The sequence below is a fragment of the Pyricularia grisea genome, chromosome VI, assembly GCF_004355905.1.
Source record: "Pyricularia grisea strain NI907 chromosome VI, whole genome shotgun sequence".
Taxonomy (NCBI): domain Eukaryota; kingdom Fungi; phylum Ascomycota; class Sordariomycetes; order Magnaporthales; family Pyriculariaceae; genus Pyricularia; species Pyricularia grisea.
Window position 1 is genome coordinate 910,822 of NC_044974.1, and position 27,797 is coordinate 938,618.

Below are 27,797 nucleotides of genomic sequence, written 5' to 3' on the forward strand. Positions count from 1 at the left end.
TTTTTTTTTTTTTTTTTTTTTTTTTGCCATGCAGGTGCTCGCAGTTTCGTTGGTCCAGAGAGCATGCAAAGCTAGCTAGCTTGGCAATAATCAATTGACTTGGCCGATTCGGCCGGCCTGATTTGAGGCATGCAGTCCTAGGGGGCTAGACCAATTCTTACCAGATGAATCTATAATCAGTGTTTTCCTCCTTAACAGCAATCGGGTCGATTATGGGCATCCCAATGCCAACCTAGGCGGCCACAATGAACAAACTTCACCAGCAGTCGATTAGAAAGACGAATCTGTATGTGGCGGAATCTTACACTTGGATTACTGTGCAAGATTACAAGTTATTCCACCCCTGTGTTCCTGCAAGTCTCTTCAATCCATCATAACACCAATGACTATAATCTGCCATTTCTCGCAAGCCTTGCCGATTTATCAGAATCTCGCCGTAGCCTGTAATGTTCCTCGTACACGTCAACACCACCTGCCATATGCCTCGGTGCTGGCGGGAGCCTTTTGTTGTAGTATGACGAATTCGAATCTGATATCGAGTTATAGAATGTGTCAGGGTGAAGATAATGGCGCTGTTGCTGTTGTTGTGGGCGGTCTTGCTGCTGCTGCTCCGAAGCATAATTTGGTACCAGGCTTGCCTCGCTTTCATTGCCGCCAAAAGATGGCATCCTGGAGGTCACCACCGGTGTCAACCTCCCCTTGGTCATCTGCATCGGCGACTTCGCCCGCCGCGCCGCGACGGTAGGGTTCTTGGGCTGTAAGTCTACAGGAGAACCGGACCGTTCCCACCCCAAGGTGGGCGATTGCATATAGGGCGACGTGCGCGTCCGGCCCATGTCCGGTCGTGGAGACTGTCTCGCCAGCTCCCTGCTGTCCCGATGCTGAGACAACTTCCTGGCGTCGCCGTCGCTCTGGCTGCGGTTGAAACTGAGGCGCTTCAGGCCTCTGAGCGCCGACTGCAGACCCATGATGTCGTCCGACATGTCGCCGCTGTCGCCGCGGCGAGGCGATGAACCGAGCACGTCGTCGAGCGCGTCGCACGGCGTGTGGTTTCGGTTCTTTTGGCGCGACCCCGCCACCTCGTGAGGAAGACCGAAGCCTAAGCCGCTGCTGCTGGCATCTTTTGTCCCGAGGGTGATTTGGTGGTGGTGCGTTTGTACGTGGTGGACTTTCTCCGTATCTTCTGAGTGGGGCGGTTTGAGGTTGTTTTCGTTGCCATTTAAATACCTGATGGTGCAGAACCACTGTGGCCAGAAGCGCATCGCCAATGGGTGAAGAAGGGGTATGCAAGTGCACAAGACTGCGACGGCCAGCTCTGATATCATGAGTGCGGCCCGGTCCGCGAAATTCCAGGTGAAGTCACTGCCAAGATTGATATATTGCAGCCGGACAAACTGAAGAACCACGACACTAAGATGATAATATGTCAGCATTCTGTGATAAGGATCGGTAGAGTTGCCACACTTACAATAGACCAAGGGTGAATACAACTGATAGAACAAATGCTTCCGGCCATCCGATCATCATGTGACGCAAGAAGATGATTGGAAAGAGGAATATGGCGATGGCACTGACGATGTCCAGGGAAATATAAACATATTGGTACGGTCCGTTGGGGATACATGAGGTTGCAACACTCGAGTCCCATATGCCTTCGACTGGGATGCAGATGAAGACATTTACCCAGAACTCAGACATGGCCCAGAGGCCTATGAGAAGGGTGCTGGCTAAGAATTTGCGATGAGTGCGCCATTCATCACCCAGTATTCTTAGGTACTGGAGTAAGAAGGTCATCTTGATAGTGAAGAGGCCAACGGTGTAGAGAACTGTAGCGACGAAACGAGCCTATGATAGCATCTCAGTACGATGTGCCAGAACAAGATCCCTTCCAGTGTGGAGTTTTGGCTCACTCGTTTAAATGAGAAAATATCATGATCTGAGACGGCTTCAATATGTCTTCCCAAACCAAACTCTGTCACTGATCGTTGCCAATGTCAAAGGTTAATATGCAGCCTAGGTAGGAATCAGAAGACTAGCTACTTACTCTTTGCTAGTCCTGTGCCTACTCCAAGTATCACAAACAAAGATACAATGGTAAAATAATCATCTACCCAAAGAGAAGCTCTGGCGTAGATCCTAGCATACAGCCGTAGTGTAACAACTACGGCGGAGAGAACTAATGCAAAAACAACGGCTCCCAAGGGGGCCGATGCCTTGGACTCGGTGTTGTATTCAGCCATCTTGGCCGCTCATATGTAGTTGGAAGGTGTATGGTGGTTGTCAGTTGTGAAGCATTCTGAGCTATTGAAACGTCTTACGGTAATAGAGAACGACGGAGGGATGGGTGGGATAAAGGTTCGCTTGAGCAGCAAACGACCGCCGATAAGAGAGGCAAGGCATCCTGTTCACCAAAAACCTAGGGAAATGGATGAGGACAACTTTATTTTTTTCTTCTTTTTTTTTTCTCTTTTCCCCTTTTGCCGCCCTTGCCACCGATTTTGTTGTCTTTCGATTTATTCACAGATCTTGGGTTGCAGTAGACAGAATACTACGTCGGTACGAATGCTACCCTGGAATTTAATAAACTCGCCTTTTGGGAGGTCGTCAACCTATAAGATTCCTCGGTTTCCCATAGCGACGAATCAACCTTGAACCTAAATCGGATTGGTTCAGGTGAATAATGACCGACGGGCCCTTGGTGTATGTGTCTGTGTGCTGACCAAGCCCATGATCAGCTTCTTGATGTGGGAGAGAAAACGTCACCTTTAAGAGGTCCGTGCAGACGACTGAAGTCGGGGATTACGCAGTGCTCTGGACAATTAAGTACCTTACCTTGCTTACCTACCTACAAAGTATGAAGTATTCAACGGCCGGCTTAGGCAGGTTTATCAACAGGAAAACGCATTTGTATTATTTTTGTAAATCTATTTGATTTGAAAAAAAAAGAAACCATCTAATTTCGACACCTTATTGGCATCTTACCAGCTACCCAGACCGTGCCGAGATGCCCGGAAGTCCACAGCGGAGTACTATAGTAGGCATCAATATTACGAGTCGTGCGCATGCCATGGATCCGTTCAATTTTCTCCGAATAACCTCATTTCCATATTTTCAGAGTAAATCGACCCCAAGGTTCAGCCTTGAGTTTGATCGATTTAGGTTCATCAGTAAAAACAAAACCCAAAAGCCTTGAACACAGGGATCAGAATACGCTATGCTTGTAATGGTTACAAGCGGGCTCGCTTCGCTCACCACGCCCGTTTTTCCTTGCTCGCGCCGATCAATCATGCCTGCCAGGTGGTAGTCGCGATTTCAAGGGCACTTAAATCTCGCCGCGGGCCGGTTGCGTCGGAACTTCTGTTCTTGAAATTGTACTTTCATCGCGAAAGGTGACCGAGAATGCGGGGAAGGTTGATGCCAGGCCTGCTGTGATCGAAAAGGTTACTTGTTGTACCGTTTACATGCGGTAAGCCTACGAGAACCATTATTCAACCCAATAGTATTCCTAATTCTCCCTTCCTTTCCATTCACATTTGTGCCCTCCTCGCGCAACTGGGAGTTGATGAGCTCAAAAGGAAGGATGGCTCCAAACGGAATTGCCAGAAACTCCCACCCACCTCCATACAGATCTGCATAACCCTGTCACCTACCCTCCATCATTTAGGATGTACTGATGCTAAAGCACCGGTGGCCTCTATACCTTGTTCAAGATACTACTATTGTCAACATGGATAATTCAACCTAATATGGAAAAATAAGATCCCGTCGATCTGGAATCTGCCATAGGTTAAATCATGCTGTATCGTACATCAAAAGTGCCCAAGTTGGGCTACACGGGCGCTATCGGAGCGCACGCGGCCCCCACATTTATTCAGACAATCACTGCCGAGCCGCCGCTCAGAGTACGTACTGCTGTAATATCCTTCGCGGGGCATATGAAATGACGACAGCGTGGGGTCCTAAATCTTGACGGCAGTCGGAACAATCGCCAGGCACCAGAACTCCGCTGCTGCGGTGTCATTGCAGTTGAAATTGAAAAGCGACTGCCGACCTGGGCTCATCCTATCCTAGCCTGAACTGAAAAAAAAGAGGAGATAAAAAAAAAAAAAAATCACTCTATCGCATGTTTACACGCGAGACGGCAAAGAGAAATCACCTATTGAGCAGGCCTCTTTTCTGGACATCACTTGCAGCTCTCGCACTGGCATTCCTCCTTGCGAGAATCATACCCCGTCTCGACCTCCTAGGCAATCATCTTCGTACCCAATCAACCACAGTCAAGATGGCCACCTATGCCAAGGAGCTTGAGGTCGCGCAGCTGGCCGTGCAGCGCGCCGCCATCCTGACCAAGCGCGTCTTCAACGAGAAAGCCAAGGGAACCGTCTCCAAGGACGACAAGTCCCCCGTCACGATCGGCGACTTTGGAGCCCAGGCGCTCATCATCGCCGCCCTCAAGGCCAACTTCCCCGAAGATGAGATCGTCGCCGAGGAGGAGGCGGATGCTCTGCGCGAGGATGAGGCTCTCAAAAAGACCATTTGGGAGCTGGTGAGCACGACGAAGCTGAGCGACGAGCAGGCGGAAAAGACCCTGGGGGGAGCCATAAGCAGCGTCGAGGAGATGCTGGAGCTGATCGACAGGGGCAAGAGCAAAGGCGGCGACAAGGGCAGGATATGGGCCATCGACCCCATCGACGGCACAAAGGGTTTCCTGCGCGGCGGCCAATATGCCGTCTGCTTGGGTCTGATGGTTGACGGCGACGTCAAGGTCGGCGTCCTCGGTTGCCCGAACCTACCGGTCGATGACAGCGCCCCGCTGACCGCAGACTTGGGAACCAACGCGACAGATGAAGGCCGCGGCGTGCTCTTCTCCGGCGTCCTGGGACAGGGCGCCAACAGCCGGCCGCTGACGACTGGTGGGTTGGCCGATCCCGTCAAGAAGATCTCGATGAAGCCGCTGGCGGACATGGCCAGCGCGACCTTTTGCGAGAGTGTCGAGGCCGGCCACTCGTCTCAGGGAGAGGCGGCCCAGATTGCTCAGAAGCTGGGCATCACCAACCCCAGCGTCAGGATGGATTCGCAGGCCAAGTATGGCTCGATCGCACGTGGCGCCGGCGATATCTACCTCAGACTGCCCACGAGCAAGACCTACCAGGAGAAGATCTGGGATCACGCTGCCGGTGATCTGATCGTACGTGAGGCTGGTGGACAAGTTACCGACACGGAGGGTAGGAGGCTCGACTTTAGCAAAGGCCGGACCCTTGCCGAAAACAAGGGTGTTGTGGCCGCCCCAGCAGCTGTACATGACAAGGTGCTGAAGGCTGTCCAGGAGGTTTTGGGGAAGAATTAGGTCAGATGCAGGCCCTGCGATCGGACGCTGGGAAAGGAAACATTAGAGATCATCTGAACGCTGTTATATAACACTGGTGTACAACAAGAAGCCCAGCCATATATGCACCAAAAGTTGTAGTGGTACACGGAGCTTTCTGCTCCAAGATATCTTTCCTCTCCAAAGCCATAGTATACAAATGCACCACGCAAACTGATCGCCCAGCCTCTATTTGACCTTCTTTTGCTTCAGCTTGATGGTCTCGTCGTTGACAAAGATACCCTTGCCCTTGTACGGTTCCGGTACACGCCACTTGCGGCACTCGGCGGCGAACGACATGACCTCCTCCCTATTGATACCCTCGAGCAGGATACGCGTCGGCTGGGGAGTGCTGGCCTTCATCCCAAGCGGCAATCCAAGCTCGACCGGGTGAGAAAAGCCGAGCTTGAGACACACAAACTTCTGGCCGGGATATTCCTCCTTCTCGGGACGGTCTTCGACGGTTGCTCGGTATCCAATTCCCACCATGCGCAGGACGGCTGTGTGGCCTTCTGAGACGCCTATTATGTACCGTTGAACGTATGCCCATGTTGTGCCTGCAGTGACCAAACGTTTTAAGTTAGTGAGATGCCGCTCATTTTCCACCTATTCACATGTCATAAAGATTATCGGTGATTTTTTTAACGCACCCCACATCTCGCGCTGGTTCTTCTCCTCCCTGTTCTCGATGCTCAGCATCGTTTTCCTCGAGTCCGCATCGTGGTCAAAGTTGATGAACGCAGGCACCTCTAAGCTCTGCTTGCCGAGGGGACCCTCGACAGTGACAGTCTTCTTGTAGATCTTCTTGTAGTTGGTCGCGTCCTTCTTTAGCCAGGGCTCGCTGACGGTGAGCTCGACGCCAGGCGGTATCGATATGGGCGTGCGGCCGAGCTTGGACTGGTTGGCCGCCGAGGCGGAGAAGGGACGGTGGAGGGCGGGAATGAGGAAGCTCGGTATCGAGGTCTGGGAGGAGGCGTCGATGGCGCGGACTAACGCCCGGCCGCTGCTGCGGGCAAACATGGTAGTGGGTGGTTGTGCTGTCAACGTTTTTTTCTTGGGTTGTATGCACACACCCCCGAAGCTGCTTTGCGTGTCGTGATCGCGACGGGCAAGCTCCAACTTTTTTGCCAATGTCGGAGCTTGTGGTCACGTGAGATAGCGAAAGAAAGTGGGGACCAGGCAGCGGCGTTTGTGCATTGGCAAGTCAATTCCTCTCCTCTATTCTAGACTAGAATAGTTCTAGAGATTGATCCACTCCTAAATCTCTCTAGCTTTCGTCAACACACCTAAAATCCACAACATGGGGACGGGAAAATGCAAGCCATGTATGAGTGCCAGAATCGGACTCAAGTAATTTTCCGCACAGAGGAGCTTGAAGTCTTGGTCAAGACTCTGCAGTGTCAAAGTTACCACTCATTCGCCCGCGATTGTTGCACTACCTCTTCGCATCGGTAACCGAAGTGGTCGTGGGCATTTGAGAATGCATGCAAACATCGCAAAACGGATCAACATGACCTGGCTCCCTGGTACTGTGTTGCTACCCTGAGTGGCAGCCCGCTGGAACCTTTGCAACACCGATGTTGTTTAGGCAGCCATTGAAGATTTTTTTTTTCGGAGTAGAAACAAAAATAAGTAGAGAGACTCTGGGGTGCATGTATCGCAAAGCTGCCAAACCTTCTTGGACAGTTGTGCTAGTCTGCCCATTGAGCAAACAAGATTCCCAATACCTTATAGAAATCGCAGGGATCAGTCGTCACTTCCTTCTCACCCTTCGGTCCTTCCAAATTGTATACTGAGCATACAGACCTGCAGCAAACGGGCACCTTGTCTTCTTTCGCAAACCCACATCTTGCCACAGCAGTATTGACTCTCGCCTCTTCTCTCTGCTCTTTCTTCACCTTCTGCCCATCTCCATCAAACTTGAACATCATGAAACACAAGCTTCTTTAACCGCCATCCGGACATCGATTCAGGAAAGGTTCAAATCTACACTGATGCACTCTCATTGATATCCTTTCCTGCCAACGTAATGCATTTTCCAATTTCTTTGGGTGCCTTGCACTTCCTGATAGTGCTATGCTTCTCGCCGCGCAGCATTGAGGCACTCGGCTGGGGAAACCGCGCCAAGTCATCGCCACCACAGAGGGCCCGCGAGGCTACGAAATTTCACACAGATGCCTACATCCCGGCCTCCGCCATTCAGCCTGCTGTACTTGTCGACCTTTACGCTGATGCCTTACGACAACTCCAACAGCTAGAGTCGGAACCTCTATGCCATCGCATCGCCGCACGACTTCTTGTCACCAACTGCCAGCTTCTTGATGGAAAGGATGAAGCAACTGTACTTACCGATAGCGGGCGTCTTATCCGCGATTTTGTGGAGGCTTACGCAGTCAGTCTTGCCATTTGCGACCTCGAACGTGGCGATTTCCACATTCCCTCAGAATGTTCACCGTTTCGAGAACCCGCACTTATCAAAGTCTCGGCTCAGAGGGACTTCTCTCTACATGTTTCCTCGTCTCAAATACAAGCGTGCATCTCAGGCCTAAAGTCTCCAGACTCAGCGTGGGGAACATACATCAGCTATAGGCACAAGGCGCTGCAGTTCTGTGAAGCAGCGAGGGCTGATCAAGAGAAGAGTAGGTTCACTTTTATGTCCGGAAGGCAACATTATTCGGCTAACATCAGAAATCCAGCCCAAAATATTCTTATATTTCAGAAGCTCATCAAGGTCACCGAGCAGCTGGTCACAGGGGTCGAAACCGAGCTTCAAAAACGTATGAACGATCTCGACGAGCGAACTCAACAAGCAAGCGATGCTATCGACCGCCTCAACCCCAAACTGCATGGCTTACACGAGAGCTTTGGAAAGATTCAGAGCATACACAACGGGCTTAGTGAGGCGTTGAGAGATTCAGTTGGAGCAACCCGATCCGTTCTGGAGGATTCTACCACATTGCAACAGCTTCTCAAAGTTATGGTAGACGCGGTCCTTCAGCACCACTCTGAAGTGGCATCTGCAAATGAGCGTTCAGTCGAAAGCTACGGAGCCATCACCGCCGCCAGCATAAAAGCTTCCGAGGAAATGGGCCAGATGCTTTCTGCACTTTCGATTGCGAAAACATATACAGCAGAGCTGAATCAAAAACTCGTCAGTTGATTTCCTATATATATCCTTCGACCTGTGGAAGCCTGCTGACGCCATGCTAGGAACTCTCTCGCCTCGAAGCTGCTGAGCTTTCAAAGCGTCAGGACCTTGTGGGAAACGTAAGTTCCCAGTTCCTCGGATTTTTAAGAGCAAAAACTGAAAGTCAGCACCATATCATAGAGTTTGGTGCGTCTCGAGAACATGACCGAACAGCTAGTTGAAAAGTACGACAACCATTCCTCCAAGCTCGAATCAGTCCGCAACATGACGAATGACATTGTCGAGACATTGAACGACGCCCAGGTATTGGCTACTGCCACGAAGAATACATTCACTTTCGGGTCAAGTTGGTGGCTCACGTACGTGACATTACCTCTCGGCTTTGTTGTTGCAGGCTCTTACGGTCTTTCGCCATCACTTCCTCGGAACATATTGCTGGCTGCTCTTAGGGAGGGCCTAGCTTTGCTATGGTCGTCCCGGGATGCATTCAGTATATGGCCGTCTAGTTTGACGTCTTTCTTTTTTTCTTCAAATTCCAACATGCTTCTCAATGCCACAATTCCTACTTCACTTTAACAAGTCCAAGCTTGATATTTCGACCATTAACAGCATTTGCATATATTTATCGGGCAAAAATCTGACGCACATACATTTGTACTCGTCCTTCTCCTCGGATACGAATTGGCACTTTTCATATTCTCCCCTTCAAGTTTTTTGGCACACACACATATATGGCGAAATTGCGGGAAAATTTGGACCTTCTCAAGCAGAAAAGGTGCTGCTCAAGGTTACCGGGTAATGGGCACAGGTCTCTACGTGGGTGCGATGATAGTCCTAACATCATTGCCTTCCTAATGCCGAATACGGACTCACATTTGATGGTTTTTGCTTCTCGACAAATAATTTCTCTACAATAAAACAGAAATCTTGGCTCCTTCTATACTCCGCGAATGCGAGGCATGACTTGGTAGACTTGTACCTTTCAGACGCCTGTGATGCTCATCCTGCTTTATTCATGGTTCCGTTCGGCTCCATCCGTTTGCCATCCCTTGCATAATGAAGATCGCTCTAAATGAACTGTGCAGAGTGACTTTTGAATTCTCAACTTCGGAATCTGAGATCTTCATCTCAGAATAGATCTAGATGCGCTCAAAACGCTGTTTCGCACCTCGGAAACGGTTGAAAACAGAATACTGGCATATATCTCCCGACTTTGGCCTTGTTAGCTTTGCCTTCTTCACATCAGCTGCCGCATGCCCTATGTCATTCCGCGGTGCATAGAGCGGCATACTGCTTGTTGCCTGCCTTTTTTTCAGTATTCTACTCAGATGACTGGCTTGGTATTCATGCACAGCTGTTAAAAAGTAACTAAAGCCCATTTATCTCTCACATCGTGCAAGATGATAAGCCAAGGTCCAGGGTGGCATCGCTAAGAGGACGACTGATCCATTGATGGTACTGTAGGCAGCATTGCATGAGCAAAAGTACCCTATCAAATCATTCGAGAAATGGCCCAGCGCGGGGTCAAGACCAAATGGACCAGGGTTGGGTCTGACAAGGACCGGAAACGGTATCCAACTATTCAACTTTCGTCAGCGCGCATGTTCAGAGACAGCTGAAAATGCGCACCTTTTTGGAAACGAACTGCCGCCAAAGCTTCGGTAAGCTTGGCCTTAATCAGCATGTTCTCTCGGTTGTGTATCTAATTGGACAGCAAGGTCGATATAGTGTGGCACATTTCACCGCCAATCTCAAGACATAAGAGGGACGAATGTATATGAGAGAAAAGTCGGGAATAGTTGAGTCCCACATCATTCCATCAGCGAGGTAGCTTGTGTTGCTTGCATGGATTTTCCGTCAAGGAAGATAAAGATTGAAGAGACGCAAATGGCCTACAGCGTGGTAGTCAAAAGCTCGCCACATAGACTGGGGAGTTTTTCCGCCGGTTAAAAGGTGAGGAATTCGCGAGCTGCTTAAGCGAGAAACCTTTTGGTATAAAGACAGGCGGGGATGGTATGATTTTTTGACAATTTAAAAGGGATCTTTTGACAAGTTCACATCCAAGGTCGAAATTCGCACACCAGAATAATCATACAAAGAAGCAAAATTTCTTTGAGCCACAATGAGGACACTATACCTAGCTGCCTTGATCCTCGGACTGACAAGCGCAAGTCCACAGTCCAACCTGGCCCGCATGGCAGACACCTTCATCCGGATCGGGGTCAGAAAAGTCTTTTACTACAATGAGGCGACCCTCTACACTGCCTTCGAGGCCGCATACAACCTAACCGGCAACTCCAGCTTGGTGAGCTGGTACCGCGACCAGATCGACGACGCGGTGGTGCTCCCCAACGGCACGATACGGGACTGGAGGCTGGATTACTACTCGCTGGACGACTACCGCATCGGCAACAACCTCTTGTGGTGGTACCAGCGCACAGGGGACGCCAAGTACCGCACGGCGGCCGACACGATCCGACGCCAGCTGGACAGGCACCCGCGCACCCCCACGGGCGGGTTCTGGCACCGCGCGCCCGTGTACGAGAACCAGATGTGGCTCGACGGCATCTTCATGGCCGATAGCTTCTACGCCCGGTGGACGGCCTTGTTTGACAGGGATAACGTGACGGCGTGGGATGACATCGCTCGCCAGTTTGACAATATCGAGAGCCACACGAGGAACAAAACGACCGGGTTGCTGGTGCACGGCTACGACGAGGCCAAGAAGGCCGTCTGGGCCGATCCCGTCACGGGCGCGGCGCCCTTGGTGTGGGGTCGGGCCGTTGGGTGGTACTTCCTCGCTTTGACAGAGGTCATCCCGCTCATGCCGGCTGCGCATTCGGGGCGGGAGAGGCTTGTGGGTTATTTCAGGACGCTGGCTGAAGGGTTGAAGAAGGCACAAGACCGTGACTCGGGCGGCTGGTGGCTCGTCATGAGCGAGCCGTATCCTGGACAGGAGGGGAACTATCTCGAGTCCAGTGCGGCGGCCATGTTCACGGCTGGTTTGCTGCGTGGTATGAAGTTGGGCCTGCTGGAAAAGAGCAAGTTTTACCGTACTGCGGACAAGGCGTACCGGCACCTGGTCGAGAGGTTCGTGACAGAGGAGGAGGACGGCAGTATTACGTGGGAGGGTACCGTGCAGGTCGGGTCGTTGAGTGGGAATGGCACGTACGAGGTGAGTGAACTTGATGAATATTTGCTGAAACTTAACGGGAGAGTGCTCCAACTAACAGTGGCCTTTCTAGTATTACATCTCGGTTCCTATTGTACGCAACGATGCCAGGGGTGGAGGGGCTTTTATGCTGGCATCTTACGATATGGCAACCCTGGAATAGAGGTATGGTGGATTCGTGTCAGGTAATTTAGTCACGACGGGTGGCTGCGGTATATTAGCCACGGGAATCTTGGCTCAAGAGTGTGAGGATGGATGACTTTGGAACCCTTATAATAAGCATCCCATAACAGATGCCAAGGTCATCGGTCCGTAGTGTTTTTACTCGACAAAGTCCATAGCGTAAAATGAAGGGACCAATAATACACTAGTTTGGCTAATTTCAGATATAAGACGCCCATGTTGAGAATAATCTAAATACACAAGATGTCACTAATGCCCAAGGAGGGCCTGCAGTTCCCCACTGAGCTCATTTTGCGTGCTCATCGACAGATCCTTGAACTCTTCCAGCTCTGCAGCAATCTTTGCCGCCTCGGCCTTGACGGCGACATAAGCATCGACCCCGATGGGCACGCGGATAGGGATGCGACCTTTGCCACTCTCGTTTGCACCAGTCACGATCTCGATGATGGCTCGCGCAGTCGGGTCCGCTTTGGCCCAGAATTTTGCCGATTCCGGGTCGGCGATGTAGGCTTCGATGATGCGGGCCGGCGTGTCGGGCGCCTCGTAAGCTGGGTGGCGAATACCTCGATTTACATTGTTTCCAAACTCAGTCTGGACGCCACCGGGTTCGGCGATGCAAAAGTGGACTATTTTGCGGGGGAGTCCACGTTAGAAATGAAAGAGAAATGATGGAGTAGGCAAATATCGTGTGAGAAGGGAAACGAGAAGAAAACCTTACTATTCCATTCCGGACGCATCTCCTTGGCAAAACCTTGGGTAAAACCTTCCAGGGCGAATTTGGAAGCATGGTAATACGTATGACTGGGCACAGTTATGAACCCGCCCATGCTGCTAACATTGATGATGACGCCCCCGATAGACCCGTTCTTTGGGTTCTCATCTCGCATGATCCTGACGGCGTGTTTGGAGAGCGCGACGGGACCCCAAAGGTTGGTCTCGAAGAGGCTCAGCTCCTGCTCGCGCGTGGAGGCCTCGGCGTCGCCAAAGAATCCGAACCCGGCGTTGTTGATGAGGACGTCGATGCGGCCAAAGCGAGACAAGGTGGTGGCGATGGCGGCATCGATGGACTCGGGCGAGGTCACGTCCAGAGCGGTGGGGAGGAGGCGGTCCTCTGTGCCTGGGACGGCAAGGTCCGACAGCGCGGATGGCTTGCGGGCCGTGGCGACCACGCGGTATGTTGGGTGTTGTAGCAGGAGCTTTGCCAGTGATTTGCCGATGCCAGAGGAGCAGCCGGTTACTGCGCAGGTAGGGTGGTAGTTGTGTGGATGTTTAGCGTTTGGTTTTCTTTTCCTTGTCGTTCATTTCTGTTTTGTGTAAGGCACTTACTGAACCAAACCGCATCGGCGGGAACGTTATATGGGAGTTTGTTGGCTTTGGTATCCATGGTTTGATAGTCAGTTGAATACAAAATCAAGGAATAACAGAGGCGGTTCTGGTTGATTCGAGTAAAAGCTGCGAGGCAGTGTGTGTGATTTGTGTTTACCTATCCATTCATCCGCCCCAATGCCTCGTTCGTTCTGCCTTTTTATAATAAAAATGCCCCGTCAACTAGACCGGGGCGACATGATTTTTTAGGGTCCTCCTCGTGGCTCCTGGAGCGGTGGAGATTCACGGAGATTCACGGTGGAGTGCTGCAGCTCATCCGGTGAGAACGGAGTTAATGGCGGCCGCTAGAGACGTAGCCGGGTGCTAGTGCGTTTGTGCACAAAAGCCGATTATCTCCGTGTTTACTCACTAGCTTTTTGACACATCACGGCATCATCGGTAAACTTGCCAGTTTCATCAGTTTAGCAAAAACAGCCATGTGCATGACAAAAATGAGAAAGAGAAAGATGAATATTCCTAGCTTGGGTGATAAGTGGGCATTCATCTAAGGTGCTTTTGTTTTTTCTCTTCTCATCTTATAATTCCAAACCTGACATGGATCTTTCACAGGTAGAAATACATGGCCATATTAATGTTTTTACCTGCCTGCATTTACTCTTTGTTGTAAATGGCCTACCAACTGAAAGCTTCATCAACAAAAACAACCGCACGCCTCCCGCTCCTCCCCAGCTGCGCCACCCTCGCACGCACCTCATCCGCCATCCCTGGCGGCCCACAAACCACCACTCCCAGCAGGCCTCCACCTGCAAGCAGCTCCTGCTCCAGCACGGCGGCGACGTCGACCCTCTTGCCGACGCTCGTCTCCACCTCGAAGCCCGCGGTCTGCAGCGAAGCCAACTCCGGCGCCAATGCCGCGGGCAGGCTGCCGTCGCGCACGCCCCAGACCAGCCGGCCGCGCGTGCTCGCCGATGAAGCAGCCGTTTTGCTGTGTAGCAGCAGTAGCAGCAGCAGCGGGAGAACAGCCGTGACGCCCACGCCGCCGGCGATGCACAGCACCGAGGTGCAGCCGCGCAGTCGCTGCTCGGCCGAGCTGGAGTATCGGTACGACCCCTCGATCAGCACGGGGAGGCGCAGCGGCGTGCTGGACGTGGAAGCGGCGTTGGCTAGGCGTGCTGCGAGGCGGGCCGTCACGCCGGTGCGGGTGCGGACGATGATGGTGGTGCGTGGATGACTAGGCGTCTTGTTGGTTGAGGTGGGAGCCACGAGTGTGTTATGGGATGGGCTGGATGGCGACGGCATGCTGACCACACCAGCGGTGGGCTTTTCGGTTGGAGGACAGGTTTTCTCCGAGAGGGCGCTTGTTTTTTCTGTTGCTTCAGGCTTTTCGGTGGCGGTGACATCTGTGGCTTCAGAGGACAAGACCGAGAATGGATGATTCTCCCAAAACATCCAGCTCAGAGTCGGGAAGCACAAGTACACGACTCCGCCTGAGCGCACGCCGTCAATGTCGATCCGGAGGTATTCGCCTTTGGAACCCTCCACGGCCGAGATTTGGGCAGTACGAAGCCCCTTCACAGCCATCCTGCCCAGGCGCAAGACGCGTTCGAGACCCCAGAAGCCCACAGCAATCCAAACCCAGATCTCGTAGCCCCACTGGTACTGGTAGAGATACCAGATGTGGTAATAATACCCAACCAGAAACAATATGGCCAGGAGCTGGTGCAGCGGCAGGAAGAGCTCGTAGGCGGCGCGGCGCAGGGCCAGGATGGATGTGGGCCAGAGGGCGACGGCGGCGACGGTGCCGACGATGCCCCAGTGCCAGTAGAGGCGGGCGAGCTCCATGGCGTAGTCGCCGTACTCGACGTAGGTGGCAAGCAGCAGGCATGAGTGCACGACGGTTAGCAGGATGGTCCAGACGCCGAGCCAGCGGTGCAGCAGGAGAAAGGTGCCGTGGCTCCAGTCGGTCAGCCAGAGCAGCACGTTGTTGCGCGCCGAGAAGAGGAACAGCGCTGCAGCGTTACCCATGGCCATGCTCCCCGCCCGGTTACCGATGGTGGCCAGGTCTTGGTTACGCCGGATCGGGTACGTGCTGTTTGGGTAGACGTAGTAGTAGGGCGCGACCAGGAGGATGAAGTTCAGGAGGCTGATCAGGGCAATGTACAACACCTGGCCCCGGGTTGGTACGATGACACCTCCTATTGCGGCTGCGACAGGCTGGCGGTGATGACTACCAAATGCCGCAGGATGGTTAATGATGCAGTTGATCCAGGTCCATGTGCGACTTCTAGATAGGCCGGGGATGAATCGGAGCATCGAAAACAGGACCGGAATGAACAGGGCGGTGAAGAGAACGGCAATTCTGTAGGCGTGGGCATTTGTTAGCCTCATAGGTTAGTCTTTATACCCTCCCTGCTCCTGTTTTGTGAGGCTTATAAGGAACAGTGAGAACTTACGTCGCATTTGAATGCCCTACTTCATTGGTTTCAAACAACGTCGCGCCGTTGTACGCTCTCTGCCAGTCTTCCCACAGAATAAAGCTTGTCACGTTCAATGGCGCTCTAGCCTTGATAGTAGGCAGCGCACTAGTGAACCTTTGCGTGCTGTTTCCCGATTCCGAGGAGGCTCCGTGGTGTTGGCGGGCTTTGAGCCGGCTGTGAGCACTGTGGCTGCCCCCTCCATTGTCACTACCGCCTGCATGGCCTGTAGAATTGTTCCCCATTGAATCCTCCTTGGCCTTCTCCTCCGCGCGGGCACTATTCACCGCCTCGGCCAAGGACATGCTAGGCACCCACTGGTAATTGCCAACCGTTGTCACAGCCAGGTGTGATGCCCAATAGTCCTGCAGCATGTACATCGTTGGTCTGTCCGAGATGGGGCAGTAGTTGTCGATGCAGAGGGCCATGGTACGCATGAAGGCCTGGTCGGTGGTGAAGCACTCGGGAGGCGTCCAGTTTGGCGAGTGCACGGTGCCGTAGTTCTTGCCCCCGGGCTTGGGCGTGCACAGGAGCGGGCATGCCCTCACGATATTGCGGCACGCAAAGGCGCATGCTGGTTGATACATGTGCTTGCCCCATCCTATCAGGCCGATGCCGTCGGCAAGAGCTGTCGGGAGGAGAGAGAGAAGAACGATGAGCACGGTCGATGCCGCCGTTGGTTGCGGTATCCTGAAGCCTAGCATATTATTGCTGGAGAGGCTCCGGATAGAGCGGTTGACTATGGAGGCTGAATCAGTGATACTCGCACACGAATTTTTCATCTTGAGTTACCTGTTGTCTATTATATACGTTGACTATCTCAATTGCCCATCTCAGCATAAATAAAAAAGTAGGCTGGCTTGGCAATTAGGGGTTGGATGCAAAGATACGCGCCAAGATTGCCATGGTGCGAGTGATCAATTATAACTTGCTCATTTCCCCTCATATACCAAGACATCTCGTCTTACTATTTCACACCTCGACTTCCCATCGTTTGCTACACTCTGTGTCTAAGCCTGCATCTCTGGGGTAGATTCCTCTTGCAATCACCCAAAAGTTGCGTCAGGTACTTGGAGTCGAAAGAGAAATAACCATTAGAACTATCCTTTCCAAGTGAACACTGAATAATAAATATACTCACCTTTCTCTGCGCTAGCCACACCCATTCTTGGAGCACCGTCAGCTTGACCCTTGCTTCGTTCCAAACTCTCGGCTCGGCTGAAAAAGAAGGATTATTCGTTAGCGTCTTGGCCTACAGACGACCATCCACTCAATCACATAACCCCTGTTTTTTTGTTCTTGGTTTTTTGTTCCCTCTCCTCGCGTATCGCTCTCATCTCTAATCATAAGAGTGGCGTGAATATTAAATAGATAAGGTGCGTAAAAATTTACGGGTTCGTGCATGTCCCATTACCACTCAGCCGGTATCTGACCATCCACGCACGGCTGTTAATACAGATCCTGCCAACAAACAATAGAAACCTGCTCATTTCTGTCAGATAGCTCCCTTTAACTGGTATTTGCCAAGCGCCCAAGAAACGTGCTTGTTTACACGGCGGCTGCCGAATTTGGTACAGGCGAATCTGCCGCAGATTCCTGAGTTTCCACCTCTAAACAGCCAGGTATACAGTTTAAAAGAAAGAAAAAGCCTAGTCATATGCGGCTACCGAGAGTAAGAAGCTGTTCTGTGCGACAAGGGACCTTACTAGAGCAATAATATGCCTCTGGACCCCGAGGAGAAACAAACTCTGGTGCCGCACATGACGTGCATTTATGCTGATGCCGACGCTTTCATTGCCTGGCTCTGGGATAGTGAGGACGCTGCCGAGATTATCTGATATGTGATTCGTGAATCTCAATAAGCTATATCTTGTTACCATAAATGAGTCCTCACAACTTCCAAATCGCCGCAAATTCTAGCCAAAGACATTACAGTAGCTTTTGGAAAACACATCCACAAACTAGTTGCACGGAAAGCGGCTGTAATATACAATAGTCCCTAAGTGGGTTTTGTCTTTGGTCGGAGATGCTACTTCGTGAGCCCACAGTGACAAAGAGCTACCCGATTACAGATTGTAAGGCTCAAGCGCCTGGGTTAAAAGCGCAACTTTGGATGTTCCCAATTCTGTTGATGGCGGTAATAAAATCCCTCACGATGCAGGAGCTGGCGCCTTTCAGCCGCTGCGACAACGTGAGATTCGACTCAGCTTTGAAAGTAGTGAGGTGCTGAAGGGAGGACACAGGGGGAAGCACGGATTTCTTAATTAAGCTCCCAGCATTTGTTCATCACTTATCTACCACTTCACTAATAGAAATGGAAGGGAGAAGGTATCAGCAGGAAAATGTCATAGTTGAATATCTAAAATCTTTTATAATTCTATGTTGAACACAAGAGGTCAAAAAATGAAAGTTGAGATCAATTTGAATTTTACATGCCTGTTTGCAAAATAAGGGAAACATCAATTAGGAAAGGAAAAAAAAAAAAAAAAAAAAAAAAACAGCCGTCGTATTTGCGTCGAGTCAGGTTCGCCGCTCTACAAAGGATCAAAGACGGTGCATCCCTCCAAGTCTAAAGCCAGAATTCCGTAGTCAGGTCAACCAAAAAGCGTTGATAAGAGCAGACAAAGGCGCTCTGCGGGGATGGGGCTTTCGGAGATGGTACACAACATTTCTCTTTATATTGGATACCGAGGCAAGTCATTGTACTGACGGCCTTTTCCGACTTCCTGTTGCTTAATGCTGCTCGGAACCAGAAACAGGTTGGATCAAGGATCCCAGACTCGCGGCATCCCCACCAACCCTGGACTCTTACATAGAGTGGGGCTCATGACGGCTGCTGTGTTCAATAAAGGTAAAACACAAAGGCTGCAGGGAGATACCTGGATACCTAGGTAGGCACCTAAGGTAAGGTAGGTATCTAATCTGAGAACTTAACAAACCAGCCACTTATGATTTATCGGTTAACATTATTCTTGCAGTACAAAAAAAATGAGAAATGCTTCTAATAAAATTTTGGCAGTCCTTTGAAAATCACAAATAGTTATTCATGCTTAAGGAAAAGCTATAAAAACCGGGTTTTCCTATAGGCTTATGCTGCTGGGTAAAACTTCAAAAACCGACCTTAAGAGACCTCAATCGGAGTGCGTGTCTGGCGTCTCAATTGGCGATGTTATGAGAAAACAAACTCTGTCATGTGCCGCAGACCAATTTTGTTAAACAGTCTCATTGAGCGCATCAAATCTTGCTCCGCCCGTTGTGATGTATATCCATTAGATCACATTTTCAAAGTTGAGTCTGAAGCATCACTGATCCGCTAAAGCCCGGTGCCTCCTCTTAAAAGTCTTGATTGAAGACAAATGAATGTTGGTAACATTGTCATTAGGTTGGAATACCTGCCGACCGTCATGGAAAGCTCCAATAAAAGCATCTCCAGCTAGACTTAGTGTTCGTCAACCCAGTCTACGCACAGTGGTGGCCGTTCTACTAGACTCGCCGCGACATGCACTCGTGTTCCTGACAGCAGGTCGAACAGCTGCTCCACAAGATAGCAGTACATGTGTCTCGTCCGTCGTTCGACCAGGCTCATGTGCGGAGCGGACATGCCCGCCTTTTCTTCCGCCGCGTAGGCGCGCTGGCTCGACAGCTTCAGCGTCACACCCAGATTCGATATTGCAGCTTCGTGCAACACGAAAAGCTCAAGGAAAGTTTGATGCATGGTTCTGTCAGGGCTTGTAGACCAATCTTCTGCAGACTGTGAGGCTGGACTACACTGTGAAGCGACATTCAAGTGGCAGGTTGTCAAGCCTTGACTCTTGGATTATTTGATTTTGACCGCCACTTTTCATGTGGCCCCGGTAAGCAAAAGTACCGTAGCTATTTACGCGCGCCTGGCGGAGTCCAGCCCACAACTATATGTACAAATGAAAACCTTCCAGGTCGCATGTATATATTTGTATAGCTAGACTCACCACGCCCATGGTACGACAGCGCATAACTTCACTTTATTTTACACTCTTTGTAAAGCCTTAGTAGGCTCTTCGCTCTTATTTCTATTCCTCTTATTCTTCCTCTTCTCAATAGCAACGAGACTCACCTGCAACCAAAATACCGGCAAGATGGCGGTGATAGGACAGGTGCCACTGTGTTTTAATATGGTGCGTGCTCAGATGGGTTATGAGAGGAATTGTATTAGTAGTTACACTCTCTTCCCTACAATCTTCTTTATCTTCTTTCTCATTGAATAGAAAAAGCTCAGTGAATCAGCCATCGATGAAGTTACTGCAGCACGCAAGACCGCGTATTGGAATTCCTCCATATTGATTTAGTTTCCCTTCAGCATCACTCTCAGTTTGATCCAAAGCAAAACTCAATTTGTCTCATTGATAACTAACATGTATAAATCGCCCCCGCTCACTTATAACCCTCTCGCATAACCCCATGATAAGAAACAACGTGCCAAGTGGCAACTTGCTGGACAGAACGGCTCTCCAGGCAATCTCCAAAATTTTCCGCATCAAAAAAAGCACTAGTCAGCGGAACGGAAAAAATAAGTGTACTTTTTTGTAATCCCCGGCTCCTCTATAGTTCAACAGCAGATTTTTTGATAGAACGCAGAAAAGAAGCAGCCAAAGCTCTTGAAAAGCAAAACACCAAGAGACGATGTATGAAGAAAAACAAAAAAGAAAAGGAGAAAAGCAATCCACAAAGGAAAAACGCTTGACAATTGCGATAAAAAAGGAAAACAAAGACACAGGAAGCCAAAGATAAAAAAGGAAGAAAATATGAATGAAAAAAAAAAAGAAACCAAGGAGACGAATAAAAGCAGATCTAAAGCAGCAAGTAATGAAAACGGACCAAACGACTGAAAACAGAAAAGAGAGCCAAATAAAACTTTTTGCGAAACATTTTTTCTTCGGTCGACCAAAAGGCCAAAATATAAAACTGACAAGCATTTTGGAGCATGTTCTGGCATTTTGCTCAGACGTGGAAAGCCCTGGACCTGCGATGGGAGGAGACCCTGTAACCCCCGTCACTGTAGAGGGGAGTTGGGCAGCGCTTAAAGCGGGCGCAACATAGGCGTCATGGGATCGGCAACCGCGGGCGAGGGGGTGGGGGTTCATTCCCGTCTTAGATAATGTCATAATGAGGGGACGGTAGTCGCTCTGCGCGTCAAATACGAGCCATGAGGTCGGCGGTGTTGTCCTCCTCCACGTCGCGACGCTGCTTGCCGCGCTGCCTACCGCGCTGCTGAGCGCGAGGCGGGCTCCGGTTTGCCGCCCGACGTGCTTCTCGCTCCTTCCGGCGCTTTTCCGCCTCTGCCCAGGCTTTCCTGTTTATCTCGTCCTCGTCGCTTTCCGAGCCGTCACTTTGCGGCTCACTGCCGTCAAACAAGTGTTCCATGGTACGTGCGACCTTGAGGCCACGGCCTGAGAGTTTGATATCCCCGACACTGCGAGCTTCTAGGGCGCCGTGGCGGTCGTGAGCATCCGGGACCTGGGCCAGCACCTGAGGGGTCACAGCCGCGATGAGCGCGAGCTCAAGCCATTTGGAGAACTGCATCTTGAACTTGATAGTACACAAAGGAAGACAGAGGAAAAAAAGAAGAAGAGCGGAACAAGAGGGCAGATGATGTTTGGTGTTTTGATGAGTGAATGAAGATAGCAGTCAAACAGAATTTGGTGGAAGACACCGGTTTCTTTTATACCCATCGGCCACACAGTTTCTACTATATCCGTAGGACGTTTTGAGCCCTCAGAATGGGCTCTGGTCCTAAAAGCAGCCTCAACATCCTTGCGGACCTCGGTCCCACCTGGCATCTTGGTCCACTGCCTGTCAACGTCGCTAATCCCGTGATTCTAATTAATTGCATTGTGTTATGCAAAATGTGCACTGTTCTTAACATGAGGATACATGATCATGACTTCAAAGGATCCGCCGACCTATCTCTTCGGGTAAAGACTTCAAATGTTGTGGAAAGGATCTTCTCATAGTCTGGCTGGCGACTCGGCGATTCCGTCAATGTGGTGATCCGTACGTGTTTCTCGATAAGTATCTTCATGCGCATGGGTCTATCCACTTTGCATAGCGCGACACGCAATAACGATTGGTGGAAACACAAAGAGTCAGGTCAACTTCAAGATACTAAGATTATGTCATGCCTAGTGTATATATTCAGAGCCGTACATAAGGACATCAATTTGCGACGGAAAACGGGGGGACTTTAGTGACTTGTTCTATTTCAAGACACTCAATATAACTACATATTCGATGCAATGTGTCCCCTTGTTTCTTTTGGACTAGTATCTGATAACATGATGCAGACGCTTGTCTGAAAGCAGTAAAGAGTCCAAACGTCAACGGGCAAGGAAAGAAAAGGAAGAATTAGGGCAAGACAGAATGGCATCAACGAGTATCTATCCAACATCCAGACTTAACCCATCCCAGTACCAGTACATAACAAACACTTGTCTAAGACACGCTTACCAGTCAACTCCTACCCATACCACTATCACCACCTAACTTGCAATGAATGCATTGCCATCTATATTACAGTTTACACGATTTATTTGCGCCACTGTTAAGATATATGCTATAGTTTCTCACAAGTTATTCATAAGAACATGGTAGATAACATTGTTGGCTTCGGTATAGGCGGGTGCACCCACCCGTACGGGTCGCTTAGGATCCGTGCAGGAGCTAGCGCCACGCTAGCGGCGCGTCTCTGAATCGCCTTATTAGGGACCCAGATTGAACGCAACTAACTGCCTTAAATAACTTCTACGTTATCCACCCATATATAAAGTGTACTACAAAGGTATCTACCTACGCAGTACTGTACACAGGTATTAAGAGCTCTATAAATAAATTGACCACCTCAGCCTATCAATGAGTCTAACATTCTATATAAGTGGGTGCTAATGGTGTTGGTGACATTAGTAGGGTCCCTAGTGGCCGCTGTGTGGGTTTGAAAGTCGAAAGTTTTGGACGCTGGATGATTAATCGTGGATTGTTAATAGGACTAGGCGATCGCTTGATCTGAAGAACCTTTATTATCGTAATGTAATGTGGCCGGAACTACCGCCACTTACACGTGCTGCGACAGCGGCGGCAGGAAAATACATGATTTATCATGTCCGCACTTTAGGGATCGACAAAAGATTTGTTGAAAAGGATGGAAAATGGGTGGCAACCGGCAAAGTCCCTTACGAGAACATTGCAGGATGGGATATCTTTTACAGAAGTTGGGGGGNGGGGGGGGCGTCTGTTAATATTCTCTTCAACAAATGAGGGACGGAGAGCTCGTGATACGTTTACGAGGCGTATAGAATAGGGTGCTAGCTAATGTGGTGGATGCAAGGAGCGAATACAAGCGCAGTATATTGCTTAAATCGTCGGGTAAGGGTTAATTTAAACTTGAAAAAAAAAACGTATATTTTAGCAAAATGTGGAATTACCCGACATAAAAATTAAAAGTATAAAATTTTATCTAACTACTATTTTACTGTTTTTATATAAGCGGTTTAATTAAATCGGACTATTTTAAAAGACCTTCTCGATAGGAATAACAGTGCTTATAAACCCCGGACCAACGTTAGCCCAATATTCAACGAAACCCAGCCCTGTGGGATTAAAGGCTATTATTTGAATATTATTAAACTTACACGTAATAACTTTATAATTAAGTTTACTTATATTATTACTAAAACTATCTTTATTAAAATATAAATACGCCCAGAGTTTTGTGGAAAGCTTTTATAAATTCTTTTTGAACTCATTATAAAAAAGAAACACTATTTTTAATATTATGTTAGTAATCTTGTCGGGGTACTCCTTGATTTGCTTTAAAATTATTAATTTAAAATTCAAAATACCTTATTTATTTAGCGTAAGATAGTGGTGCGCGGGGCGGAATATTAATGGTAAAAGGGGTTGGAAAGGTGGCTTTAATGAAGAATATCGTTTCGGCGGTATTCACGGGCATATTTTAAAGTAAAATATTAAGCGAAAATAATTAAATCAAAATAATTACTATGTAGAACGAGCGCGATTTTTTCGGGCAATTTGATTGGCCGAAAAGCCATGTGGCTGAAAGGTACATGGAGCGCTCGGTCCTAGTCTGAGCACTGAGACTAGCAAAACCACGAATTGAGCCACGGCGACGCGGCTGAATTGGTGGAGCTTTCGGCTCTATGATAAGCCCTAAAACTAGTCGTAAACGTTATAAAAAAGAAATAAAATATACGAATACTCGGTTAAACCCGTGAGAGCCTTAGTTATCGGGCATAAATATCTCATCCAGGGTAGCCTTTTCGGGGACTCCCTGTTCGTTTACAATATGCGTTAGTCGGAACACCCTGATTTTCCTCGTGTCTGCGAGTAATAGCAGCAAATCTCTGCCAGTTTTTGTTCAAAAAAATGCAATTAATTCACGCAAGGTTCGCGGCCTCAGGCGCCAATAGGTGCTTTTACCAGGACATACAAACTTGGCGCGATCGTTTTCTATCTGCTTTCTGCCTCTTGACTTCTGTGCCCGATTCGTTAGAAGAGGGTTTCTCGACCCACCGTATGGTGGGAACAGTCGCCCAAATACTACGTACAAACATAAGTACGAGGTTTGACCTTTTGGCGATCCTCGTATTTGCAAGAGCTTATTTAATCAGGGGTCCCGACTCAAGGACGACACCATACGTAGTATAAAGCGTTTTAAAGTTCGCAAAGTTCATTTTCTTTGTTCTTTTTTCTCCATTTTTTTATTTACCTCCAAGCACCTAAAATAAAAAGAACCGAATATAAACCTAAAGAAGCTACGCGCGAAGTCTAAAATCGACTACGTGAACTTCAATTCACCAATCGCACCTGTGTTCTTATTATCCAAAATAATGCCCATATTTTGTATCCGAGCCTGTAAGGAAAGGATTATCAGCTGTTCATTAAAGCCATATCTTGTCTTGTAACTGTGACCCAAAATATACGATCTACCTCGTCTACTTTAAATTCTTGACGTTTTTACCAATCACAGATATACCTTGTCAAACCCGTCCATTCTTTTGTCATCTGGCAGCGCAATTGCCAATATGGTCGCATTGTGCAGCAACGGAATCAACGCTGGCAATCTTGCCCGCTGCGCTCACCCTTCCAAAAGGAGGAAAGGCGTTGGTTAGCAAGCATTTATGTGTTGTGTGAAGGTATGAGGCACGGTGCAGTAAAAAAGAACATGTATATGCTGTATAGTCAGATGTCAGTTTTAATTGGACAATTGACTTATACTTGGGGAAATCTTTCCTGGAATGTTTTTAAACGAGCCATTTCAACTTCCTCACAATTCGCCATTAACCAGTTTCGGCAGCGCTCCACGTCATTTTCCTCGCTTTCGAGCGGAGCTACTGGCCCTTCGCGCTCCCAATAAGGCCGTCCCAACCACGGCGGTCAAAAGCCACCAAACTCCCAATCAATGATGGCTACAATTTTAAGGGTTTTGGGGTTAATACGAATATTGTGCTAGCACAGGTCGTTGTGACAAAACTCAAAATCTCCCTCAACATCGCTTTTTGGCCGCCAGCAGCTGTGGTATTTCCAAAACATGGTGTGGATTGGGTTGGGTGCGCAAAGATACTTCTCACCCGGAACCCGGGCTTGTTTGATCCGAGTTTCTTCAGTTTCGCGACGTGCTTTATAAGCTCCTGAGTCACAACCAGCTTTTCCTCCTCGCTGAGCTTCGACATGTTGACGCCGTCCACAAACTCTGTGCCAAAGAAAAACAAACCGAACCATCATCCTCAAAGTCATGCTGAAGGCGCGGCACTAAGAATGTCGGTCTTTTCTCTGAGGAATTTGAGGATTGCAGCATCCGTTTCCCAGCGCTGAGGGATGCGGGCGGATGGCGGGAAAGTAGGGACGACCCGAGCCATTCGTCCTTCCGTAGCGTGCGCTTAACAGATGAGGTTCCGACCTCGAAGTACTTTTCATCAATCGTATAACCAATGCATCCTGCTTCGCGATTATACCGAGCCGGGCACGAAAAGGCGGTGCTAAGAGAAAATTGTACTATGTACCTAATCATAGTACATTATAACCCCTGAATGAGTTCCCAAAAAACTTAAATTTTGCATGTCGAGATTCGCCGCAGACATTTGCCTGTAGTAAAACAGATACGGATAGGCAGACATTTTAGGGGCATAGAATCGGGTAGTCGGCACAAGGAGATATATCGGCAGTTGCTCACCATAATACCAACAGAATTTGAACAAAAATATAGTTTGGAAGGCCGCTAGGCTCTGTACCGATTGTAAGAAGGTATATGTGCCATTATATAGGTACCAGTTACAGGCAGCTGCCTTGGTGATCATTTGCCGACCCGGTTGGTGAGAATTGCAGACGTTGTCCAGCGTTACCAGAGCGTCTGTGTCAAAGGTTAAATAGATTAGGTCGCAGTGCTTAATACGCCCCTTTTCGGTATTTGCCGTTTCTGGAACTGGAGAGAACTTGGTAATCGGTACCGGAAAAGGGGGTAGATGGGGCTCACAGTGCTTCCGGCGCGCGGGCATAGTGGTCTCTTCTGTCGCAAAACAAACGACATTAACGTCAGCCAGTTAGTTTGGCAGCTCCCTATTGACATTTTCGTTTTTCTTCCCTGTTTTTTTTGTTATTTATTGTTTTTAGTGTTTTGAATATTTTTACTAGAAACCCAAAGCAATCTTGGAATTTCGGCCACGGTACGTGAAACACTTGGGACATGAAACTGAGGTTGCTATATACACAGTATGTATTTCTGCTGCAGCGGTGGGCTCAGGGGCAGATGGCGCAAATCACAATGCCCTGAAATTGCGTTTCGATGTTTGTATCATGCGACACTTACAATACGAAGAACTACTACTTGAGTTGTTTAGATTGAGCATTTAAGAACATGCGATCTTCCTGTTGTCAATCGACCTTTTCTTCTTTGGTACCCATCTCATTGCCAACCCATCAACCACTCGTTTGAAACCAAACGTTTAACTGGAAATATTTTCCGTTGAACCATCACCACTCGTTCAAAATAAATTAAAGTGCTCAAGATGCGCGCTTCATTCATTACTGTCGCCATGGCCGCTGTCGCCGCCCAGGCCGCTCCTTCAGTCATCGAGGCCCGCGATGACGTCGCGCCCACTGACTCCGCGGCTGCCCCCGCCGCATCCTCCGTCATCCCCGCCGCCTGCACACCCACCCCAGGCATCGACATTGTCGCTGCTTACGACAAGGCTTTTGAGTTTCAGAAGGCGTACCTGTTTGACAAGAACAACAATGAGACGTTCAAGTACTATTCTGCTGACTTCAAGGTATGTGTTTGCTTTTTTCTTTTCTTATTTCTCTTTTCTTTTCTTTCTCCCCATCTACACCTAGGTTACAAAGAAAAAGAGGGTCGCCTAACATCCCTACCAAAACAAAACAGAGCAACTGGCGTTTCGGATCCTACACCAGGGACGAATACTGGGCCACGCAGGGGGTCCAAACCTGGATGGCGGTGTCGAGCTATCCGACGGAGTCCTATTTTAAGAATGACACGCTGCACGTCGCGTACGACTTGGGCGTCAACAGGACCGGTCATGCAGGTGACAACTTTGTCTGGAAGGATGGCTGCGTTATCTCGCAAGAGCAGACGCGCAGCTAAACAGGTAGACCAGGGGCATACTATTCTGGTAAAGTCAGCCCGAGGAAACGAATTGTCAAAACATCCCGTCACTATCCTGGGTATTTCACATCTGTAGGATAGGTAGGGTGTGTTTACTTCTTTAGTTGTATATTAGTTTATGATGGAATGAGAATATCTACACAAGCCTCGAGTTTTATTTCGCTTGCCATGCGTAAACCTAAGTAGGTAATGCGTTCTCCAGCGACGGTTAATGATTGTTGAAGGCTCATATCCTTGAAATATCTGTGCCCACCTATCCTTACATCTAATCTTGATTCACCATAGCTTATATACTCCCCTCATTTTTCTTATTTAGTATGGGTCTGTATTAATACCGTTTTACAAAGCTCTGTTACCACTACCCCGTTGAAGTTGCTTGAAACTAGCGCATCAAATTCCAATTCGCTCCATTCTGTGCCATGCAAAACCTTTGGTGCTACCACGTACTGTAGGCCGGCGAG

General features: G+C 49.3%; 11 protein-coding genes across 11 annotated transcripts; 4 read left to right on the forward strand and 7 right to left on the reverse strand.

The window, feature by feature from the left end:
* Nucleotides 1–386: 386 nt before the first annotated feature.
* Nucleotides 387–1,794, reverse strand: PgNI_11397 (uncharacterized protein; the record flags this gene model as incomplete). The annotated part of the gene is made up of 2 exons (XM_031131364.1): nt 387–1,410; nt 1,469–1,794. 2 exons carry the CDS (start codon nt 1,792–1,794, stop codon nt 387–389), a joined length of 1,350 nt encoding a protein of 449 aa, XP_030976708.1.
* A 2,185-nt stretch (nt 1,795–3,979) lies between these two features.
* On the reverse strand, nt 3,980–6,667 carry PgNI_11398 (uncharacterized protein; the record flags this gene model as incomplete). Its single annotated transcript, XM_031131365.1, has 3 exons — nt 3,980–5,922; nt 6,016–6,504; nt 6,652–6,667. 3 exons carry the CDS (start codon nt 6,665–6,667, stop codon nt 5,555–5,557), a joined length of 873 nt encoding a protein of 290 aa, XP_030976714.1. The 3' UTR covers nt 3,980–5,554.
* On the forward strand, nt 4,283–5,347 carry PgNI_11399 (uncharacterized protein; the record flags this gene model as incomplete). Its single annotated transcript, XM_031131366.1, has 1 exon — nt 4,283–5,347. The coding sequence occupies one exon, from the start codon at nt 4,283–4,285 to the stop codon at nt 5,345–5,347; it is 1,065 nt and encodes a 354-aa protein (XP_030976713.1).
* A 300-nt stretch (nt 6,668–6,967) lies between the features above and the next one.
* Nucleotides 6,968–9,568, forward strand: PgNI_11400 (uncharacterized protein). Its single transcript, XM_031131367.1, has 4 exons — nt 6,968–8,004; nt 8,062–8,516; nt 8,576–8,632; nt 8,694–9,568. The coding sequence occupies exons 1-4, from the start codon at nt 7,395–7,397 to the stop codon at nt 9,087–9,089; spliced, it is 1,518 nt and encodes a 505-aa protein (XP_030976831.1). The 5' UTR covers nt 6,968–7,394; the 3' UTR covers nt 9,090–9,568.
* A 1,067-nt stretch (nt 9,569–10,635) lies between these two features.
* PgNI_11401 (uncharacterized protein) lies at nt 10,636–11,848 on the forward strand (the record flags this gene model as incomplete). Its single annotated transcript, XM_031131368.1, has 2 exons — nt 10,636–11,688; nt 11,759–11,848. 2 exons carry the CDS (start codon nt 10,636–10,638, stop codon nt 11,846–11,848), a joined length of 1,143 nt encoding a protein of 380 aa, XP_030976830.1.
* Nucleotides 11,849–12,117: 269 nt separating this feature from the next.
* Nucleotides 12,118–13,252, reverse strand: PgNI_11402 (uncharacterized protein; the record flags this gene model as incomplete). The annotated part of the gene is made up of 3 exons (XM_031131369.1): nt 12,118–12,494; nt 12,587–13,105; nt 13,195–13,252. The coding sequence occupies 3 exons, from the start codon at nt 13,250–13,252 to the stop codon at nt 12,118–12,120; spliced, it is 954 nt and encodes a 317-aa protein (XP_030976833.1).
* A 462-nt stretch (nt 13,253–13,714) lies between these two features.
* On the reverse strand, nt 13,715–16,460 carry PgNI_11403 (uncharacterized protein). The gene is made up of 2 exons (XM_031131370.1): nt 15,648–16,460; nt 13,715–15,553 (listed from the first exon to the last, which is right to left on the reverse strand). The coding sequence occupies exons 1-2, from the start codon at nt 16,448–16,450 to the stop codon at nt 13,867–13,869; spliced, it is 2,490 nt and encodes an 829-aa protein (XP_030976832.1). The 5' UTR covers nt 16,451–16,460; the 3' UTR covers nt 13,715–13,866.
* A 2,647-nt stretch (nt 16,461–19,107) lies between these two features.
* On the reverse strand, nt 19,108–19,645 carry PgNI_11404 (uncharacterized protein; the record flags this gene model as incomplete). The annotated part of the gene is made up of 2 exons (XM_031131371.1): nt 19,108–19,437; nt 19,637–19,645. The coding sequence occupies 2 exons, from the start codon at nt 19,643–19,645 to the stop codon at nt 19,108–19,110; spliced, it is 339 nt and encodes a 112-aa protein (XP_030976835.1).
* Nucleotides 19,646–20,837: 1,192 nt separating this feature from the next.
* On the reverse strand, nt 20,838–21,484 carry PgNI_11405 (uncharacterized protein; the record flags this gene model as incomplete). The annotated part of the gene is made up of 2 exons (XM_031131372.1): nt 20,838–21,233; nt 21,386–21,484. 2 exons carry the CDS (start codon nt 21,482–21,484, stop codon nt 20,838–20,840), a joined length of 495 nt encoding a protein of 164 aa, XP_030976834.1.
* A 2,453-nt stretch (nt 21,485–23,937) lies between these two features.
* On the reverse strand, nt 23,938–25,390 carry PgNI_11406 (uncharacterized protein; the record flags this gene model as incomplete). The annotated part of the gene is made up of 2 exons (XM_031131373.1): nt 23,938–23,988; nt 25,289–25,390. 2 exons carry the CDS (start codon nt 25,388–25,390, stop codon nt 23,938–23,940), a joined length of 153 nt encoding a protein of 50 aa, XP_030976837.1.
* A 1,140-nt stretch (nt 25,391–26,530) lies between these two features.
* PgNI_11407 (uncharacterized protein) lies at nt 26,531–27,488 on the forward strand. Its single transcript, XM_031131374.1, has 2 exons — nt 26,531–26,983; nt 27,097–27,488. The coding sequence occupies exons 1-2, from the start codon at nt 26,723–26,725 to the stop codon at nt 27,313–27,315; spliced, it is 480 nt and encodes a 159-aa protein (XP_030976836.1). The 5' UTR covers nt 26,531–26,722; the 3' UTR covers nt 27,316–27,488.
* The last annotated feature ends 309 nt before the right edge of the window (nt 27,489–27,797 follow it).

Bases quoted from the DNA above. Each gene is read 5' to 3' on its own strand.
- PgNI_11400 (XM_031131367.1), top strand. From the start codon at position 7,395: ATGCATTTTCCAATTTCTTTGGGTGCCTTGCACTTCCTGATAGTGCTA. The intron at 8,005-8,061 runs GTAGGTTCACTT...TCAGAAATCCAG, and splicing joins GAGGGCTGATCAAGAGAAGA to CCCAAAATATTCTTATATTT. The intron at 8,633-8,693 runs GTAAGTTCCCAG...ACCATATCATAG, and splicing joins GTCAGGACCTTGTGGGAAAC to AGTTTGGTGCGTCTCGAGAA.
- PgNI_11403 (XM_031131370.1), bottom strand. From the start codon at position 16,450: ATGAAAAATTCGTGTGCGAGTATCACTGATTCAGCCTCCATAGTCAAC. The intron at 15,554-15,647 runs GTAAGTTCTCAC...CCACGCCTACAG, and splicing joins GTAGGGCATTCAAATGCGAC to AATTGCCGTTCTCTTCACCG.
- PgNI_11407 (XM_031131374.1), top strand. From the start codon at position 26,723: ATGCGCGCTTCATTCATTACTGTCGCCATGGCCGCTGTCGCCGCCCAG. The intron at 26,984-27,096 runs GTATGTGTTTGC...AAAACAAAACAG, and splicing joins ACTATTCTGCTGACTTCAAG to AGCAACTGGCGTTTCGGATC.